Consider the following 19572-nt stretch of genomic DNA (forward strand, 5'->3'; position numbering starts at 1 on the left):
GCATTATCTCTGTTTTATCCCTTTTTCTTCTTTGCTTGTTTTGTCATTTAGTGGCCCTCTCTGGTGATCTTAACAAAGAGTTTATATTTAAAAGTGAGGCAGGCTGGGGATGTGGCTCGAGCGGTAGCGCGCTCACCTGGCATGCGCGAGGCACTGGGTTCGATCCTCAGCATCACATAAAAATAAAATAAAGATGTTGTGTCCACCGAAAACTAAAATATATATATATATATATAAAGTGAGGCACTGGGGGCTGGAGTTATAGCTCAGTGGTAAAGCACTTGCCTCATACATGTGAGGCACTGCATTCGATTCCCAGTACCACATATAAATAAGCAAATAAAATAAAGTTAATGAATAACTAAAAGAATACTAAAAAAAGAAAAAGAAAAAAAAAAGTGAGGCACTGAAGAACTGATTGGAAATTCTGTACAGTGGGTTGAGTGTTGTTGACTGGAGACTTGGAAGCTCTAACTTGGGCTTTTTGAGAAATTTCTTTCTTTTTTTTTTTTAATTTTTTTTAGTTGTAGATGGACACACAATAACTTTATTTATTTTTATGTGGTGCTGAAGATCAAACCCAGTACCTCACACATGTGAGACAAGCACTTTACTACTGAGCTACAGCCCCAGCTCTTTTTGAGAGATTTCTAAGAGTTGGTTTCTGTGGGTCTTTTTGTCCTAATGCTTTTCAATTTCAGCTAACAGTTATCCTCTAGTATCAAAGTTATCCTCAAGTCAGCAAACCCAGCTGATGGCATTCTCTGAGCTGATTGGGGGAGTGAAGCCAGGGGTTTGTGTTTGGTACTGAGCTGTGACTTCATTGCCCCTTTCAGTGTAGCACTTCCATCCTCACATAGGCCTCCTATCCCAAGACCAGAGTCCCAGGTTCACCATTCTGAGAGTGAGCACCTCTCTCTCTGCCAAGGTATAGGAAGGCATCCACTGGGTTGAGTGAGGCAGGCAGGGGTGGGAATGAAAGTCTATCTTTTAAAATGCAGATTTTCAGTAAGTCTTGCTGTTTTGAAACTCACCTATGCCTTTACCTCCTAATACCCAGTGCTGCCAGCACCTGTACATACTGGAGCTCTGAAGTATAGTTCATTCACTGCTCCCTTTCACCACTGCTAGCTTAATTTTCAGCTTTTCCTGAGTCTTCTCAACCATTATAATAGCTTTGAATTCTGCTCGTATGTTTACAGTTCCCAGATGGATATTTTTTACCTGAATTCAGACTCAGAAACCAACCCCCCCACTTGAACCTCCTCTTGGATACCAAGGAGGACTCTCAAACTTGGCATATCCCAAAGGAATCCCTGCTGGTCTCTCTGTACCTTTCTGCCAGTCTTCCTGTCTCCATAAATGGTACATCCACTGTACCATATGCTGAAAACCTTGATGATGTCCTCAGCTCTTTCTCTTGTACCCCAAATTTAATCTGGCAGCAAGTCCTTTTGGCTCTGCCATCAACTGGGTTTGTATATTCAGGGAAATATTTCTCTCAGGAGAAACCGAAACATGTAAGACAGTTATATTTCTAGGTAAATATGAGAGTGCTTGTTTTTTAGTTTTGTTTTTAGTGTAGTAAGAATTTGGGGAACAAAAGGTAATTTTCCTCACCATAAAACCATCAGGTATCTGTCTTAAAAATCAGAAACCAGATAAACTCTGACATATTAAAATCCTATTATTGACTATGGGATTTTCTACATTGCATTTTATTCAGTGAATATCAAAGGACTCCTTATGTGCCAGCCATTATTCCAGGCCTAGAGATGCTATAGTGAACAAAGCAGGTGAGAACCCCTGCCATGGAGATCACACACTGGTGAGGAGTCAGGAAACTTTCTCTGTAACAGACTTGAATGTTAAAGTAATGCTAGGCTTTGCTTATCACATGGCCTCTGAACTACACAGCTCTGTCACTATAGTGTGAAAGCAGCCATGGACAGTCCATGAATGAATGGATGTGACTATGTCACAATAAGCTTCATGTACAAAAGCAAATGGTGGGCTGCATTCGGTCTGCAAGCTGTAGTTGGCCAATTTCTGTTTTAGTGATGAAGACAATAAGGTACATGAGAAAGTACATGATACTTTAGAAAAATGACAGTTATAGGGGGAAAATTAAGTAGTGAAACGAAAAAGTAGATGTGCCAGGTTGGGTAGTGATATTAACTAGGGTGATTGTGGTAGGTCTCAAGGAACAGGTGATATTTGAACAAAGACCCCAAGCTTAGGAAGTAAGCCATACTAGGCTCTAGTATATATAAAAAGGGAAAGAATTTCCTTAGGATACTTAGTAAAAATGCAAGGATGCAGTAGAAATGCTGAAAGTACTGACTGTATTCATTCTCAAATTCATATTCTCTCTTTCAACATAGATTCCTTCTCCTTCTGGAACATAGGTTTTCTCCATGAAGCTGAAGTATTGCCATAGCCACTTCTTTACAGTCTTCTGGCCAGAGAGGACAAGTGGTTTTCTCACAGTCCCTAGTTAGAACAATCCTAGGGAAAGTTTTCAACTGGCTCAACTTAGGAGCATGTATCCATTGACCAGTTTTTGTGACCTGAGAATGGGGAATTATAATTAACATGGCCTATATATCATGAACTCAGCCCCGCACCCCAGAGTAGTTTCAGTTCCTAAAAGTGAAAGAGAGTGAATCATCCAGGACAGAAAAAACAATAGTGCCCATAATCATAAAATAAATCCAGATAAGAGATAATAAACTGATTATGAGTCCAGGATCTGGTCAGATTTCCAGAGTGTAAATTCTGGCTCCTCCACTTCTGAGCAATATAATCCTTGGCAGGCTAATTTACTTCTGAATACCTTAGTTTCTTCATGTATAATGTGATAATAATAGTAATACTTTCTTCATTAAGCAGTTGTATTATTAATCTTGTTAACAAATATAGAAGATTAGAAATATGATTGGCATAGAATACATTCTCAGTGACAACCACCCTTACTCCTGTTACTTATCTATATCACCATCATAAAAAAACGTAGCTATTAGAATCCATTCCAGGGCTACATAGTGGCTCTCACCTATAGTCCCTGTTACTTGGGAGCCTGAAGCAAAAGTTTCACAAATTTGAGGCCATACGGGACAACTTAGTTAGATTCTTTCTCAAAGAGGGCTGGGGATGTATCTCAGAGATGTAGCAACCCTGGGTTCAATCCCCACTACAACAAAAGGAGAGAAAAAAAAAAGAGAGAGAAAGGGAAGGATCCATTCTAGAAATGTAAGATTGATTTAACATTCCATAAATCAGTACAGTCTACTACTACTTTAACAAACTGTGATCATCTCAGTAAGCACAGAAAAAGCATTTGACAAATTCAACACCTATTCATGATTAAAAACAACAACAACTTTCCAAACAAGGAATAGAGTTGAATTTCTGCAACCTGATAAAAGAACTTATAGCTAAAAAGCATAACTGTGAAAGATTAGGTGTTTTTCCCCTAGATCAAGAAAATGGTAAGGATGTCTGTTTTCATATCTATTTGACATATACTAGAGATCCTAGCCAGTGCAATAAGTCAAGAAAAAGACATTTTAAAAATTCACATTGCACGGGGGCTAGGGATGTGGCTCAAGCGGTAGCGCGCTCACCTGGCATGCATGCGGCCCGGGTTCGATCCTCAGCACCACGTACAAAGATGTTGTGTCCGCCAAAAACTTAAAAATAAATAAATAAATAAATAAATATTTTTTAAAAAATTCACATTGCAAAAGAAGATTTAAAGATGTCTTTAATTCTCTAACTAGTATTTGCATAAAAATACATGTTTTTAAAAATTATAATCTATAGATAATCCAAAATTATAGCATTTTAGCAATGTCATGGGACAGAAGGTCACTATTTAGCAGTAGTTTTATTTTTATTCTTGCTAGGAACAATCAGAAATCAAAAAAATTTTTTTTAACATTATATTAGCATCAAAAATCTGAAAGTACAAGTTGGGCAGCAGCAGTACACACTTATAATCCCATTCACAAGGTCTACATATTCACATATATATATTAAATAACTTAAGGATAAACTTAAAAAATACATGCAAGACCCGTACACTGAAAACTATAAAATATTAAAGAAATTAAATAACTAAACAGGGAAATTTCTTATGCAAGGATCAGAAATTTAGTATTGTTGAGATTCTGAAACTGGGGACTGGGGCTGTAGCTCAGTGATAGAGCACTTGCCTAGCATGTGTGAGCTCTGGGTTCGATTCTCAGCACCACATATAAATAAATAAACAAACAAATAAAGGTCCATTGACAACTAAAAAAAAAAAAAGATTCTGAAACTGATCTATACATGTAACACAGTGCTAATCAAAAATTTTCTAAAGCTATTTGGTAGAAATTGACAAGTTAATTCTAAAAATTGTATAGAAATACAAAGAAGCTAAAATAACCAACACCATTTTGACAGAGAATACCTAAGTTGGAGTAATCAGGACAGTATGATATCAGTGCCTGATAGATTGACAGGCTGATGGAATGGAGTACAGTCCAGAAGTAGATGGGTTCATGTGTGGGCAATGAAATTTCAGCAAGAGTGCCCAGGTAATTCAAGGGAAAAGATTAGTCTTTACAGCAGATGCTGCTAGAGCAATTAAATATCAGTATTAAAAAAAAAAATTCAAAACCAACAAAATGAACCTTGGCTCTTATTTTGTGCCATATACACGTATTCACTCAAATACCTAAATGTATTTGTTGACCTAAATATAATAGTTAAAACTACAAAACTTCTAAAAAAATCATAGAAGAAAATCTTTGAGGTTTTAGGTTAGGCATACATTTTTTTTTAGATAGAACACAAAAAACATTTTTTTTAAAATTTGGTGAATTGGACTTCTTCAAATTTTAAAATGTTTTCTCTTCTAGAGACACTGTTATGAAAATGAAAAGACAACACCCTACCCCAGCCCCAGGCCACCTGATAAATGACTTATATCCAGAATACAACTTTGAAAGAAGAAAAACACCCCTTTTCTTAAGTGGGCAAAAATTTGAATAGATCCTTCAAAGAAAGTATAAGAAAACTTATTAGGAAAATGCAAATTAAACCCACAGGGAAAATCTACTCCATACCCACTAGAATGGCTAAAGTAAAAACAAAAAAAAAACCCTGAAATACCAAGTAAGAATATGAAACAGTTTGGAAGTTTGATATAGAATTAAACAAACAGCATTCCCACTCATAGGTAAATAAATAAAGGTCCATTGACAACTAAATGTTTATTAAAGAGAAATGAAAACAGGTTCACACAAGAACTTGTTCAAGAATATTTATAGCAGCTTTATTCATAGTAGCCTAATATTGGAAACAACCTAAATATATATCAACTAGCAAATAGATAAAGAAATTGAGGTATGTCCATATAATGGAACACTACTGAGCAATAAAAAGGAATGAATTATAGATATACTGAACAACATGAGTGAATTGGAAAAACAGCATGTTGAGAGATGGAAAGAACACACAAAAGAATACATAGGGTTATGATCCTATTTTCATGAAATTCTAGAAAAAGCAAAACCACAGAAGCAGAGCAGTGGTTGTCTGGAGGGTAGGGGAGGTTATTAGAGGAAGATATTGACTGTCAAAAAACACAAGAGAACATTCTGGGGTAATGGAAATGTTCTAATAATGCTTATAGTGGTGGGTTGCATTAATATTTATATTTTTTTTAAATATCACATTGAATGCTTAAAATCACTGTTTTATTACTATTACATACAAATTATTCCTCAACAATACTGATTAAAAGTAAGGTAATCAGCCGCCTAATACTGTATGTTTGTATGCAGTGAATAGTGGCGAAGTTTGTATAGTTCAGAGGCAGGGTCAGCACAGGAGAGAAACATTCTTCCTTGAGTATTGTGAATAAGGCTCTGGAGCTGTGCCTTGAATGAGAGGAGGAAATGGGGACAGGCATGTAGGAGTCAATGACCACAGCAGCAGAGCTTAGAGTTTGGAAAGATTTGGCTTCTAGGGCCCTCTGATAATTTTAATAGGTTTTTTTTTTTCAATTGTTTTGCATTTCTTTGGGATTTGTGAAGAACTTTATAATCACTGAACTAAATAAGAATTAAAACTATAAAACAATATTAATATTGGGCTCAGGTCAACTACCCAGCACTCTCTACCTGTACCTCTATCTGTAAGCCCCCTGCTTATTTTCTTTTGTGAACATCAGGAACTCATCTTCTCCCTGGTGAGTGTCCTTGTGAGTGTGCGGAGGGAAGGTCTGTGGCATGGGGAGAAGTTCCCTCAGAGTTGTGGGGACTGGCAGGACTGTGGGAAATGTCTGAACACCTTCTCAAAGCCGAGCCCCTCCCCGCCTACCACCTTCCACTGGGTGGCTCTCTATTCCGGTGCCTTCCTTTCCTGGTGTTGCTCTACCTCTTTGCTCCCCCAGATATATGTCCCACCTCTGCAGCCTCACTTCTCCCCCCTTGAAAAGGGGTAAGGTCACCATTGACTTGTTTCCTTGTGCCAAATCCATGGCCCTGTTTCATTTTTAAGCCCTACTTACCCATTGGCAGCTTTTAACAGTGATAATTGTTCCCTCCTTGAAATTGCTCTCTTGGCTTCCACAATGTCTGTCTTTTCCAGTTCTCCTACTTCTGAATACTTCCTTAATCAACCTTTACTGACTGCTGTTGCTTTCTTTACCCTTTCAGTCTTGGTGGTTTCCAGGGCTCTGTCCTTACATTTCTTTGCTTACATTACACAACATCTTTGGAATCACCTTCACTTTTTTGACTGAAGCTGGTGCAGATTACCCCAAAATTTCTCATCACTGCTCTTAATAGCACCAGATTAGTATTCCTCTGCTGCCATTTAGGCCTGCCCACCCCTGTCTCCCATATCCACTGGTTTCCCTGAGCAGCTCTAGATTCTGGAGCTACAATGCCTGAATTTTAACTCCTGACTTTCGACTCCTTAGTAGCTATGTACCTGTGCAAATTACTTAGCTTCTCTCTGCTTCAATTTCATCATAACCCTTTAAAAGAGGTGGAGGGAATATGGTAGTGGTAGTACCTACCTCACATGATTGCTTGATGGACAGTGCCTGATACCCAGTAAGCCCTGTGTGTGTTAGAGCTGCCGCTGCTGTTGTGAATTGCTGTCCTCCCAAGCCCTCTCCCTGCCTCAGGTCTTCTACCTGTTTTCCATCAGCTGTTACATTTCCTAAGTTAGAAACCTCAGTCACCTGTGATGCCCTTCATTTATTCTCTGTGTTATCTCTCTTGTCTTCCAAATAACTCCTACTTCCTTTAATTCAAAGCTTCCTCAACTCTTACTTTGGGTAATGTAAATGTTTCCCTAAAATTCTGTTTCCACTTCTGTTCTCTTATAATTTCCTGTCCCTCTTTCCCTCCAGGAGAGAGGATGTTTTCTAAAGCAAATATAGTTATAGTTACATGCTTGTGCCTCATTATTCAGGTCAGTGATTTTCAAACATTGGTTCTGAGTCCTGAGGGATTCCATGGTAGGGATACTGTGGCCACCATAGAATGGGAGAGGATAGGAAAGAAGCTAAGGCCACAGATGCACAAAGATAACCACCATCCTTGCTGCCAATCCTACATTCCTCCTTATGCCTGAATACCAAGTGCAGCAGCTTGACTTTTTGTCTCTTTCTGGCATTGCAGTCCTGCTGTCATAGAGCACCTCTGGCAAGGTGCATGTGAGGCCCAAGAGGTGCTGAACGCTCCTGCCTGCTGCCCCAGGCTTGTGGCTGTGCCCTGCTACATGCTGTTCTTCTACCAGCAGTGTTCATGTTTCTCAGCCTCTATTCATGCTATTTTCTCTACCCAGGTTACCTGTACCATTACCTAACTTACTTGGCCAACTCCTAAATGTTGTTTAAGGGGACACTTAGGCATTGTCTCCAGAAATGGTTTCTTATTCTAATCTTAAAGTACAGGTGGGCAGCCCTCACCTGTGTCCTCATGACATTCCAGCTTCACTCCAGTCTATCCAGGTATGACCTCTCTGAACTGCCCTCCAGGAAGGCAGGATGATGACTGACTGTTGCTTAGACTTACCGTCATATATCAGGCAGCTTTTACTCTGCCTGGCACATAGTGAGCCCTTGGTAAATATTTGACTTACTTTCTGTCTCTACAACTTGACAAGATGAAACATAAACCTCTTATCTTGGTATGTAAGGCCTTTTTTGAATCTGCCTCTGCCTGTCTTGCTAACTTCATCTCTTGCCACAGCTCACCCCCATGAACTTTCTCTAATCTCACTGTAAGCTATGGCTATGGCTGTAGCCCCACAGTCTCTTGATACACTTCTGGTACACTTTTTCACCTTTCTGAATTGTTCTTCTTCATGTTTTATTTTTCTAATTAGCACATCCCTAAACTTCAAGGCCATATTCAAGCTAGATTTCCTCTGTGGAATATACTTATCCTACTCTATATCCCCATGGCTCTCTCTTCAGACCCCCAGCCTTCTCTGATTTCAGCATTGTAGACTTTTTTTTTTTTTTTTTTTCCTTATCCTATTGGACTTGAGCTTCTTGAGGCCAAGAAACCAGGTCTCTTTCAGCGTTTCCATTAGCTTCTCAGCTCTGTGTAGAATAAAGTCCAGGGCTTTTGATGCATGAGCAGCCCCTCACAGTCTGTCTTCTAACTGTCTTCATTCTGGTCTCAGCTCCTGCCACCATCTGTGCACCCTCAACTGCAGCCATTTTCACCAGCTTGTGATCTTCTCCACACGTCCCAGTTTGGGCTGACCACGCAGATTCTATTTACATGCTTCTTTCTTTTGTGAAATGCTGGCTGTTGGCAGGAGCTCTGTTTTCTTCAGGACAGCATGCTCTTTTTATCAAGTTTTTTAAATGTATATAATATTTCAGGCACATACACACACACACACACACACATACACAGAAATAGACAATACTATAGCAATTTCATGTGTATGTATTCAGTATTACCAGAACATTTTTATGAGAGAAACTAAATCCCTTATTTTTTCCTCCCTAATCCCATTTCCTTCCTTCCTTCCTTCCTCAAGAGAACAATGATTATTCTAAATGTAGTGTTTATCATTCCATATATATTTTACATTATTATTTCATGTGTTTTATCTATAAAATATATGCACTAGTTCTACATTTTAAAACATTATGTAAATATCATCACCTTGTTCCCATTCTATAAGAATTCCCTTGGTTTTTGCTCAACTTTGTAGTTTTAGATAATTTAAAACATATAGCTGTAGATTATTTTAAATTGCTATACAGTATTTCATGGTGTGAATACCCCAGTTTATTTACCCATTCCCCATCAGCATTTTAGTTGTTTTCATCATTTACCCAGTTTGTAATGCATATTCTTGTACTTATAGAAAAATTCATCTTTTTCTAATTTTAAAAAAGTATTCTGGCAAATACATCCCAACTGAGTGAATACTAAGTACACTTTAAGATCAGCTTCACTTATAAACATATTTACCTTTTTATATACAAATATCATATGTCTTTATTACTTTGACTAGCCTAAGCTGGGTCTAAGTACTTGGAATGCAGAGCTTTAAGCAAAAGTTACTTTTGTCACAGCAATTTGCAAGTCATTTCTTCTATAAATTTGGGTCATTTGCCTTAAAAATGCTAAATGAAAGCCAAAATTAGACTATTAAACACACACACACACAACACTTTGAAAGCACTAGCTGTAGGAACTCGAGGGAAAGCCTATCAAAGTGTATGAGAATAATATCTTAAGGGCCAGTGTGAATTCTGTTTCTCATTCCTGGTAGAGAATTGGAAGTGACCTCAAATGATCTATTCTTAGACAATTTTTTAAAAGATAACTGTGAGCAATACCACAGCTTCTTGGGGTATACGGCTGCAACATTTGATGCCTTTAATAGCCACACTTTCCATCATGCTCAACTGAAATACCTTATGTTTGAATTGAAGCTCATTTCCTTGTTTGGTCTCCTACCAACAAGAAAAACAGATTGTTAGTATTCTCTTGTAAAATAAATAAGTAAACACATTGGTCTTTCTTTTCCAAAGAAAAGGAATGAGCTTCAAGTATTGTTGGGGTTTTCTGTTTTGTTTTGGTTTTGCTCTGATTTCTAGGATTTACTCAATTTTCCTTTGATGATGGAATTTACCATAGATTGCTTCTGTTCTCTGAAGGTACACTAATAGGATGCACACATGCATGCAGAGCTTGTGGGGAGTGGGAATATTCCAGGTTTGGTGAACTCATAAGGCCTCTCCTTAGTTCTTTCTAAACTCAAAAAAAAACCAAAAACACCACTTTGTTTCCTTTGTCCTTTTCCCTTTCTGTTGAGCATCCAATTTATTGCTGTGAATCTTTTTTTTTTCTATTTTCTGAGTATCAGGGATCAAACCCAGGGGCACTTAACCACTGAGCCACATCCCCAGCCATTTTTTTGTATTTTGTTTAGAGACAGATCTCTTTGGGCTGGGGATGTGGCTCAAGTGGTAGCGCGCTCGCCTGTCATGCATGCGGCCCGGGTTCGATCCTCAGCACCACATACAAAGATGTTGTGTCCGCCAAAAACTAAAAAAAAAATAAATAAATATTTTAAAAAAAAAAAATAGAGACAGATCTCTAAAGTTGCTAAGGCTGGCTTTGAACTCATGATCCTCCTGCCTCAGCCTCCCGAGCTTCTAAGCGTGAGCTTCTGGGCCCAGCTTCCTCTGAGTCTTGCCATGTCTTGTGCTAGAATGGACTACCAACCTTTAGTCTCAAAATACTCCTGAAGTTCCATTTATATCAGAAAATGTACTACAACCAATTGAATCATCTTACTGATTTCTTTCTTTATGCATTTCCTTGTGAACCTGCTTTACTCATAATTCCAATGTATTATTACCTTTTCCTTTGCATCATTTGCAAAATAATTTGCATATTTTAATATATGTGCCCTGAATTAAATTCAGTATTACATAATTACTTTCTTACTCAGCAGCTTTACTTCAAGGAATTTATCCTATATGTGGTCTCGGCTATGCTAAAAGTCATGTGCAGGGTATTGATCGCAGTACTGCAGATGATGCAAAACACTGGAAACAATTGCAGTGACTAGGCTACAGGAAGCATAGTTCTTCCGTATGCTTAAATATCATATAACTGACAATCAGTAAGTATGTGTTGAATGAATGGAGGGAAAAGTTCAAAATACAAAATAATGCATATTTTGTGGAATAAAAATTATGGATGTATACACACAGTATGCATTTATACATGGATTGGTACATTGAACATTTCTAGAATCGTGTAAAATAAACTTCTGATATTAGTTACTAATGGATCATGTGAATAGTGGTAAGAGGAAAGTGTGATGTTTACTTTTCAGCTTAAAATGGAAAAACAAAATAAAACCTCAAATGCAGGAGATCCAGAAAAATAAAATGAAAAAAAATGATGCACCCTCATAGATTGAATTTTTTCTCCTGCTTTTTTGTGTAGCGCCTCTACTCCAAGTTCATTCTCACTGCCCCCTACCTATGCCTCTGGGCTTTGCCTGTATTCAGAAATGTCTCCTCTCCTCTCCTGCACGAATGAATCTTTCTTCCTTTCAAAATTATGTAAGACCGGGGCTGGGGATGTGGCTCAAGTGGTAATGCGCTCGCCTGGCATGCGCGGGGCGCTGGGTTCAATCCTCAGCATCACCTAAAATAAAATAAAGATGTTCTGTCTGCCAAAAACTGAAAAATAAATATTAAAAAATTCTCTCTCTCTCCCTCTCCCTCTCTCCCCCTCCCTCTCCCTCCCTCCCTCCCTCTCTCTCTCTCTCTCTCTCTCTCTTTTCTCTCTCTCTTAAAAAAAAAAAAAATTATGTAAGACCTAAACCCTATACGGTACTATTCCATTTGACAGAAATCGCTCTTTTAGATATATGCTTGGCATGCACTTAGTATCATTTCATAACTATTAATTAATCTCCTATAATTATTTTTTTCTTCCCACTATATTTCTATAGAAACTTAGAGAATATCCATTCCCTCTGTTATATTTGCTAACCTAGTGTAACTAATGAATGTTTAAGGATTTTTTAAAATTTGTTCTAATTAGTTATACATGACAGTAAAATGTACCTTGACACATCGTACATAAATAGAGTACAATTTCTCGTTCTTCTGGTCATACATGATAGAATCACACTGGTCAGGTGGTCATTTACGTACATAGGGTAATAATGTCTGACTCTTTCTACTGTCCTTCCTAACCCCGTACCCCTTCACTCCCTTCGCCTAATTCAAAGTAATGCTATTCTTCCCTAGCCCCCCATCCCCACCTTATTGAGAATTAGTATCCACATATCAGAGAAAACATTCAGCCTTTGGTTTGGGGGTTTAGCTTATTTTGCTTAACATGATATTCTCCAGTTCCATCTGTCAACTGTCCGGGCTGACAAGATGAGCTGGGTTTAAAGGAGCCGGATGCAGCAATAACTAAGAAAACAGAAAACAAACCATGCAACACATGAAAATGAGTTTCTAAGGTTGAGGGAAGGCCTGCTCAGTGACCCCAAGGATCAGCTCCATGCTGGGGAGTGCTGGAAAAAGCAAGAGAGAGAGATCACACCCAGAGCACACACATTCCTACTTATTGGGGACAAGACATTTGATAGAAGATTCCACCCAAATAAGTCAAGGGATAGGATTTCCAAGGGTAGAGTCTTGCTTGATGGTGTCTTGTGGTCAGCAGATTGATTAACATCTTGGCAAGTCACACCCTTCTCAGGTGCTGTGTGGGATCACAGGCAGAGTGAGAGGAAAGGCACACTTGAGTTGCATAACCCATTCAGTGCGCAACGCTAGACCAGTCCCCTCATATGCTCAGATGTGCATATCTCACACACACACAGCCCATGGATGGCTCACGACATCCATCCACTTACTGTCAAATGCCATAATTTCATTCTTCTTTAAGGCTGAGTAATATCTCATTGTGTATATGTACTATATATTCTTTGTCCATTCATCTGTTTAAGGACACCTAGGTTTGTCCCATAGTTTAGCTCTTGTGAGTTGAGCTGCTGTAAATAAATATTGATGTGGCTGCATCACTGTAGTATGCTGTTTTTAAGTATTTGGGGTATAGACTGAGGAGAGAGATAGCTGGGTCAAATGGTGGTTCCATTCCTAGTTTTCCAAGAAATCTCCAAACTGCTTTCCAGATTGGCTGCACCAATTTGCAGTCCCATCAGCAATGTATGAGTGTACCTTTTCCCCCACATCTTCACCAATACTTATTATTGCTTGTTTGCTTAATAATTGCCATTCTCACTGGAGTGAGATGTAATCTTAGTTTTGATTTGCATTTCTCTAATTGCTAGAGATGTTGAACATTTTTTTATATATGTTGATGGATTATATTTCTTCTGTGAAGTGTCTGTTCAGTTCCTTAGCCCATTTATTGATTGGGTTATTTGGGTTTTTTTGTTGTTGTTGTTGGTGGTGGTGGTGGTGGTGGTAGTTTTTGTTGTTTTTTGAATTCTTTATATATCCTGGAGATTAATGGTCTATCTGAGATACATGTGGGAAAGATTTTCTCCCATTCTGTAGGCTTTCTCTTCATGTTATTGATTTTTGCCTTTGCTGAGGAAAGTTTGAATCCATCCCATTTATTGATTCTTGATTTTACTTCTTGCCCTTTAATAGTCTCATTAAGAAAGTCAAATCCTAATCTGACATGATGAAGATTTGGGCCTACTTTTTCCTTCTATTAGGCTCAGGGGTCTCTATTCTAGTGCCAAAGTCTTTGATCCACTTTGAATTCAGTTTCGTGTATGGTGAGAGAGAGAGGTTTAATATTATTTTGTTACATATGGATTTCCAATCAGCACCCTTTGTTGAATTGGCTATCTTATCTTCAGTGAATGTTTTTGGCACCTTTGTCTAGTATGAGATACTGTATTTATGTGGGTTTGTCTCTGTGTCCTCTATCCTGTAGTATTAGTCTATGCATCTGTTTTGGTGCCAATACCATGCCATTTTTGTTACTGTTGTTCTTAGTGTAGTTTAAAGTCTGGTATTGTGGTACGTCCTGCTTCACTCTTCTTGCTAAGGATTGCTTTGGCTATTCTGGATCTCTTATTTTTCTAAATGAATTTCATGATTGCTTTTTCTAGTTCTATGGAGATTGTCATTGGGATTTTAATAGGAATTGCATTGAATCTGTATAGCGCTTTCAGTAGTATGGACATTTTGACAATATTAATTCTGCCTATCCAGGACCGTGGGAGGTCTTTCTATCTTCTGAGGTCTTCTTCAGTTTCTTTCTTTGGTGTTCTGTGGTTTTCATTGTAGAGGTCTTTTACCTCTTTTGTTAGATTGATTCCCAAGTGTTTTTTTTTTTTTTTTTTTGGGGGGGGGGTTAGGTTATTGTGAATGGGATAGTCTCCCTAATTTATTTATCACTGATGTGTAGGAGAGCATTTGATGATGTTAGTTAAAACTTGGAATGGAGTTGTAGCTCTGTAGTAAAGAGCTTCCCTAGCATACATATGAGACACTGGGTTTGACCCCCAGCACCAGTTAAAAACAAACAAACAAACAAAAAAAACCTTAATATTTAGTGGTCTTGTCTTCATTGAATATCCTGTTTAAATCATCTGAAATCATTGCTTACTTTCTTAAATTAATATTTGAGTCAATAGTCTTTTTAAAAGAGCATCACTAAGAAATACTAGAGTAGTGTTTTGGGCATTTAAAAAAATATATACTACATATAATCATATCTCAAATTTATGTGGAAAGTACATGATGTCAAGATTGTCTCCATTTTTATGCTGCCATATAACCTAAAGAGAATTTCTTGCTTTACTAGATATAGTAGATTGAATATTAGGATCATATAATTATAATGTATATTTAAGGATCCAATATTTAGGATTATTAAGTATTCTTGGTGAACTGGCTTTCATCATTATAAAATTTTCCTCTTTATCATTACTATTAATATTATGGTCTTTAATCCTATGTGTCTGTAATCAATATGGCCACTCTAATATTCTTATTAATGTTTGTATGATTTATTTATTTATTTGGGTGCTGAAGATTCAACTCAGGGGCACTTGGTCACTGAGCCACATTCCCAGCCCTATTTTTATTTTATTTAGAAATAGAATCTCATTGAGTTGCTCCTCGCCATTGATGAGTCTGGCTTGGAACTTATGATTCTCCTGTCTCAGCCTCACAAGCTGCTGGGATTACAAGCATGTACCATGGTGCCCAGCTGTATGATTTTTTATATCATTTAACTGTTAACTTATCTGGGTCTTTAAATTTACAGTATGTTTCTTTTAAACAGCAAGTAGTTGGGTCTTGCAATTTTATCCAATCTGAAAATCTCTGGCATTGAACTGCAGTGTTTAGTTCATTTACATTTAATATAAATCAACTTTATTTTTTGAAGATTATTCACTAGCTTTATTAGGCTACAATAATCTGTACAATAGTCCTGATCCTAAAGCATGGCCTTTCTAAAAATTCAACTGAATGTTCATGTTCAAGGAGTTTTATCTACTGGCTGGTTGGAACACAATAGCCCTCAGTATTTTATGACCTCCAAAATATATGTTCAGTATACAGCTTCTGGGTAGCTCATCACCACATCTTGTAATATCTTGCTATGCTCAGGTATAGCTTAGTACTTACTCAGGTACTCAAGAAGACATCTGGATTTCTGCAACCCTTTTCTTGAAATTCTCTTTTCTCTAGTATCCTGCCTTGTAAATTCCAGCTGCCACAGCAGCCCTAAATTCATATCTCAGTCTTCTCAGCTCAGTCCTGCTGTGTACTGTTTGGGTCCCACCTTTCTGGGCCATAGTCTGGAATATTCCTATATGTAGAAACTCACCATTATGGGGTTCATGTGTATTTCTCTTTTAGGGATTATAATCCTGCATTTCAGATGTAGTAGAATATCTGAAAACACTTGTTTCATGCAATTTTTTCTAGATTTTAGTTGTTTACAGCAGGAGAGTTAGTCAAGCTCTAGTTAATCCATTATAGCCAGAAGTAAATTTTTATAAGGCATATATTTAAAATAATTCTTTTTGAGAAACAAGAACCTAAAACTAAAATACAGAAACATTGACTTTATATTACACCATAGAATAATACTGTGATACAACACTCATTTGTAAGATAAGAAAATTAAGATACATAAGCTCAAGTGACCTATAGTAGGTTACAATATGAATTAGTCATACAGTTAGCCCATCTCCCAGGTTTTCTCAATCTTTGTCTACTGTACTCCACACTATAGTAATCTTTTAAAAATTTCTTCTAGTTTTGAAACATAATTTTAAACTATCAAACTTATTTTATTCTTCAGAACTCTTATAATTTAAACATCTTCTTCACCATTTTGTTATATAATAATATTATTAATCCTGCTAATATAGGCATGATAAAAGTTATTTACAAGCAGCTTTCAGAATAATTGATATGCTATAGAACTATGTAACTCCATATTGGACCTGAAAAAGGTCACATTTAGTTCTTTTAATATAATGAGTTTTCCTCTGTGTGTTTGTGTGTGTATGTATTTTTTTTTCCAGTTTGTTTTCTTTGCTGTCTAAAAAACATAACAAAGTTCTGGAACAAGCCACACAGTCCTTGAGAGGTTCACTGAGTTCCGATGATGTTCCTCTGCCAGATTATGTAAGTAGTTGCCTTATTTCATCAATAAAATATTCCTCTTATTGTTAAATTTATTAATAACAATATCTCTCTCATGCTCTTAGAAACCTCTAATATGCAAATAAAGAAATGAGGTCTCAAAACAATGGAAAACTTTTAAATTTTTAAATTAATAAAATTTTTAAATTAATAATTAATGTTAATTATTAGGAATCCTACTAACTGAGTCAGGAAATGTACTCAAACTAATTACATAAAAACAAAAGAAAGTATTTTATAGGAAGAGTACAAAGGTTTCTCTCTGAACTTGGGTGGCAGGGAGTATTGGGGCCATAAATACACCTGGATTTCACAAAGAACTAGAACCTAAAATTGAAAATCCATGGATTCAGGAATGTCCTGTTACTGAGGGCCATTTAGTTTCTGATCTCTGATCTGCTTTGCTTCTGCTTTGTTCTTCTGGTGACCAGCTGGTTTACTCTGCTTGCTCACTTGAACATATGATCAAAGCCCAACCTTCCTCCTTCTTCACACCAACACGTAACATGTCCTTGAGAGTATAGTGCCTTTAGCTAACTGATCAGAGTCTTGAAGCACCAATTCTCAGTGCCTGTGGGATTTGACATGTCAGTCATGGTCAGAGGTGACAGTAATAACGTGTTGTGTGTTCCATCCACTTTAAAGATGAAGAACTCATTACCACCTGACCTTGAAGGATGCTGATGGAATACAACAAAAGCAGCCCTGGGGTGAGCCTTGTACCATAATGGGACGGAGAGTGCTGCATTGAATCCCATTAGGGCAGTGCTGCTATCTATCTGTGATGTTCCTCAGGTCTGGAAACATGGCTTAGATGAAGACACTAAAAATTATCTTGCCAGAAGTTCATTAAATTCTAATAGAGACATCCCTGAATCTCAGACAACAACTTAGTGGGTTGATACATGAAACTTTATTGGAAACTTTAAACATTTGTGTTTAAAGTGGCAGTGCCACCAGATAGCTGAAGAGTGGTTTTGCTTATTTCCTGTGGTTTGTTTCATTTCTAAATAGTTGTGCTGATATGAGACTGTGGGAACAGCAATCAGACCGGATATCAGTTGTTGATAAACATACATAGCTATGTGTAGCCACAACCTGACTGGCGCTCTTTTTCATCTTTGTGTGTGTGTACGCGCACATGCAAGTGTAAACACACACACGCACACACTGTATTATGATATGATGTCATCCCATTTAAGTATTAAGTTTGTAATTTCAAAAAGTTTTTTAAAAATTAGCCTAACAATTCACTTAATTCTATACTTACCTTGACTTGTGATAAGAAAAAAAATCTCCCTCTGATAGCTCCTTGGAAATCCCAGATGCGAACAGGGTGGCATTGTGGAATTATGTTTATATTAAGAACTTGAGGGAGCTGGGGCTGTCTCAGTGGCAGAGTACTTGCCTAGCATGTATGAATCACTGGGTTCAATCCTTAGAACCACATAAAAAATAAACAAATAAAATAAAGGCATGCTGTCCATCTACAACTACAAGAAAAAAAATTTAAAAACTTGAATTTGGTTCATCCGTATGTTTTGTTATTTTTATGCTATTATTATTTGCTTCACCCAGTATTCCTTTTCATTTTCCCCACAAAATGTATTGGATTTATATAGTCCTGAAGTGTTCTTAATCAGAGATCCCTCAAATTGATTTCTTTAAAGGAAATATGTCATATTTAATGATATTTTCTGGTTATGAAGTTTATGTGCAATGATAGAGGATAGTTTGAAACCAGAGATTTTAATTTTATTATTGAATTCTACAGTTTTTAAGTCACAGTTTATTCTTTCATGAAATTTTCACAAAGTAAAAATGAATTTCTTAACACATCTGCTTCCTAGGAATAGTGGGAAAGTTTTGTTTGGAATCTGTCACTAACAGTTCTTATTTTAACATTCATATATATGAGACTTCGCAAATCACAACATTTTCCAAATAGGTTTATGAACTTGAGTTTTAATGCCTTAATTAAAGAGGATGGTTAGCAGCAATTCAGTGGTAGTGATAACTGTGAATCAGTCACTCCCTCTGCCACCAATCTGAAAGTTGATTAATGAAAACAATAGTAACCTTAAAAAATGAGCACTGCCAAATCACTCTTTCATGATAAATCAATATTTTTTGGTAATTTCTGTTGCTCAAAACACTGTTTATGAAGTGATTTATAAATTTGAAATCATTCTCATAGTCATTCTCTTTTAAATTATTCATTAACTGGGAAAATGAATATGTTCCTCCTTTGATTGATTGATTGATTGTAATTGTAGATGGACAGAATGTCTTTATTTTATTTGTTTATTTTCATGTGGTGCTGAGGCTCAAACCCAGTGCTTCATGCATGCTAGGCAAGTGCTCTATCACTTAGCCACAGCCACAGCCCCTGTTCCTCTTTTTATTATTCCCCAGAATTTTTACTTGGTAAGTATCTTTACCAACAGCCACATAAAATTATGTGTCATGGACTACTGCTTTAGACTATTTGTTTATAAAAGATGGAAAAAGAAAATGAAACAGTCTTAATGCAGCAGTGGATTCCCAGATGTATGCTCACTGTACCAAGATTGAATAAATATATTAGCAAAGAGTTTGAATAAGTGCTTAAAAATAAGGATATGTTTTTCTTCTTACTGTAGTACATAGAGTACTTTCAGTCTACCTAGAGGTTTCTGAGTTTATTAAGAAAATGTTTATGCTCACTATACTGTATAATTCACAAGTCAATTGAGTAAAACATAGAAAGCAAATTACAAGTTACCAAAACATTAGTATTAGTAGTTTAGTACAGCCATATTTTTCTGAGCATCTCTCAACTAAATATTAGATAATGAGGAAGCTGTCCT

General features: G+C 36.9%; 1 protein-coding gene across 2 annotated transcripts in view; it reads left to right on the top strand.

Annotated features, from left to right (window-relative positions):
* The window catches only part of Dym (dymeclin), a 345904-nt gene that overhangs the window by 223187 nt on the left and 103145 nt on the right, over positions 1-19572 (top strand). For both annotated transcript variants that reach the window (XM_027948972.2, XM_027948971.2), the window contains exon 14: positions 16603-16705. In XM_027948972.2, the coding sequence (XP_027804773.1) occupies positions 16603-16705 (103 nt within the window). The remainder of the gene's footprint in view (positions 1-16602; positions 16706-19572) is intronic.

This window comes from Marmota flaviventris, chromosome 16, assembly GCF_047511675.1.
Source record: "Marmota flaviventris isolate mMarFla1 chromosome 16, mMarFla1.hap1, whole genome shotgun sequence".
Taxonomy (NCBI): Eukaryota; Metazoa; Chordata; class Mammalia; order Rodentia; family Sciuridae; genus Marmota; species Marmota flaviventris.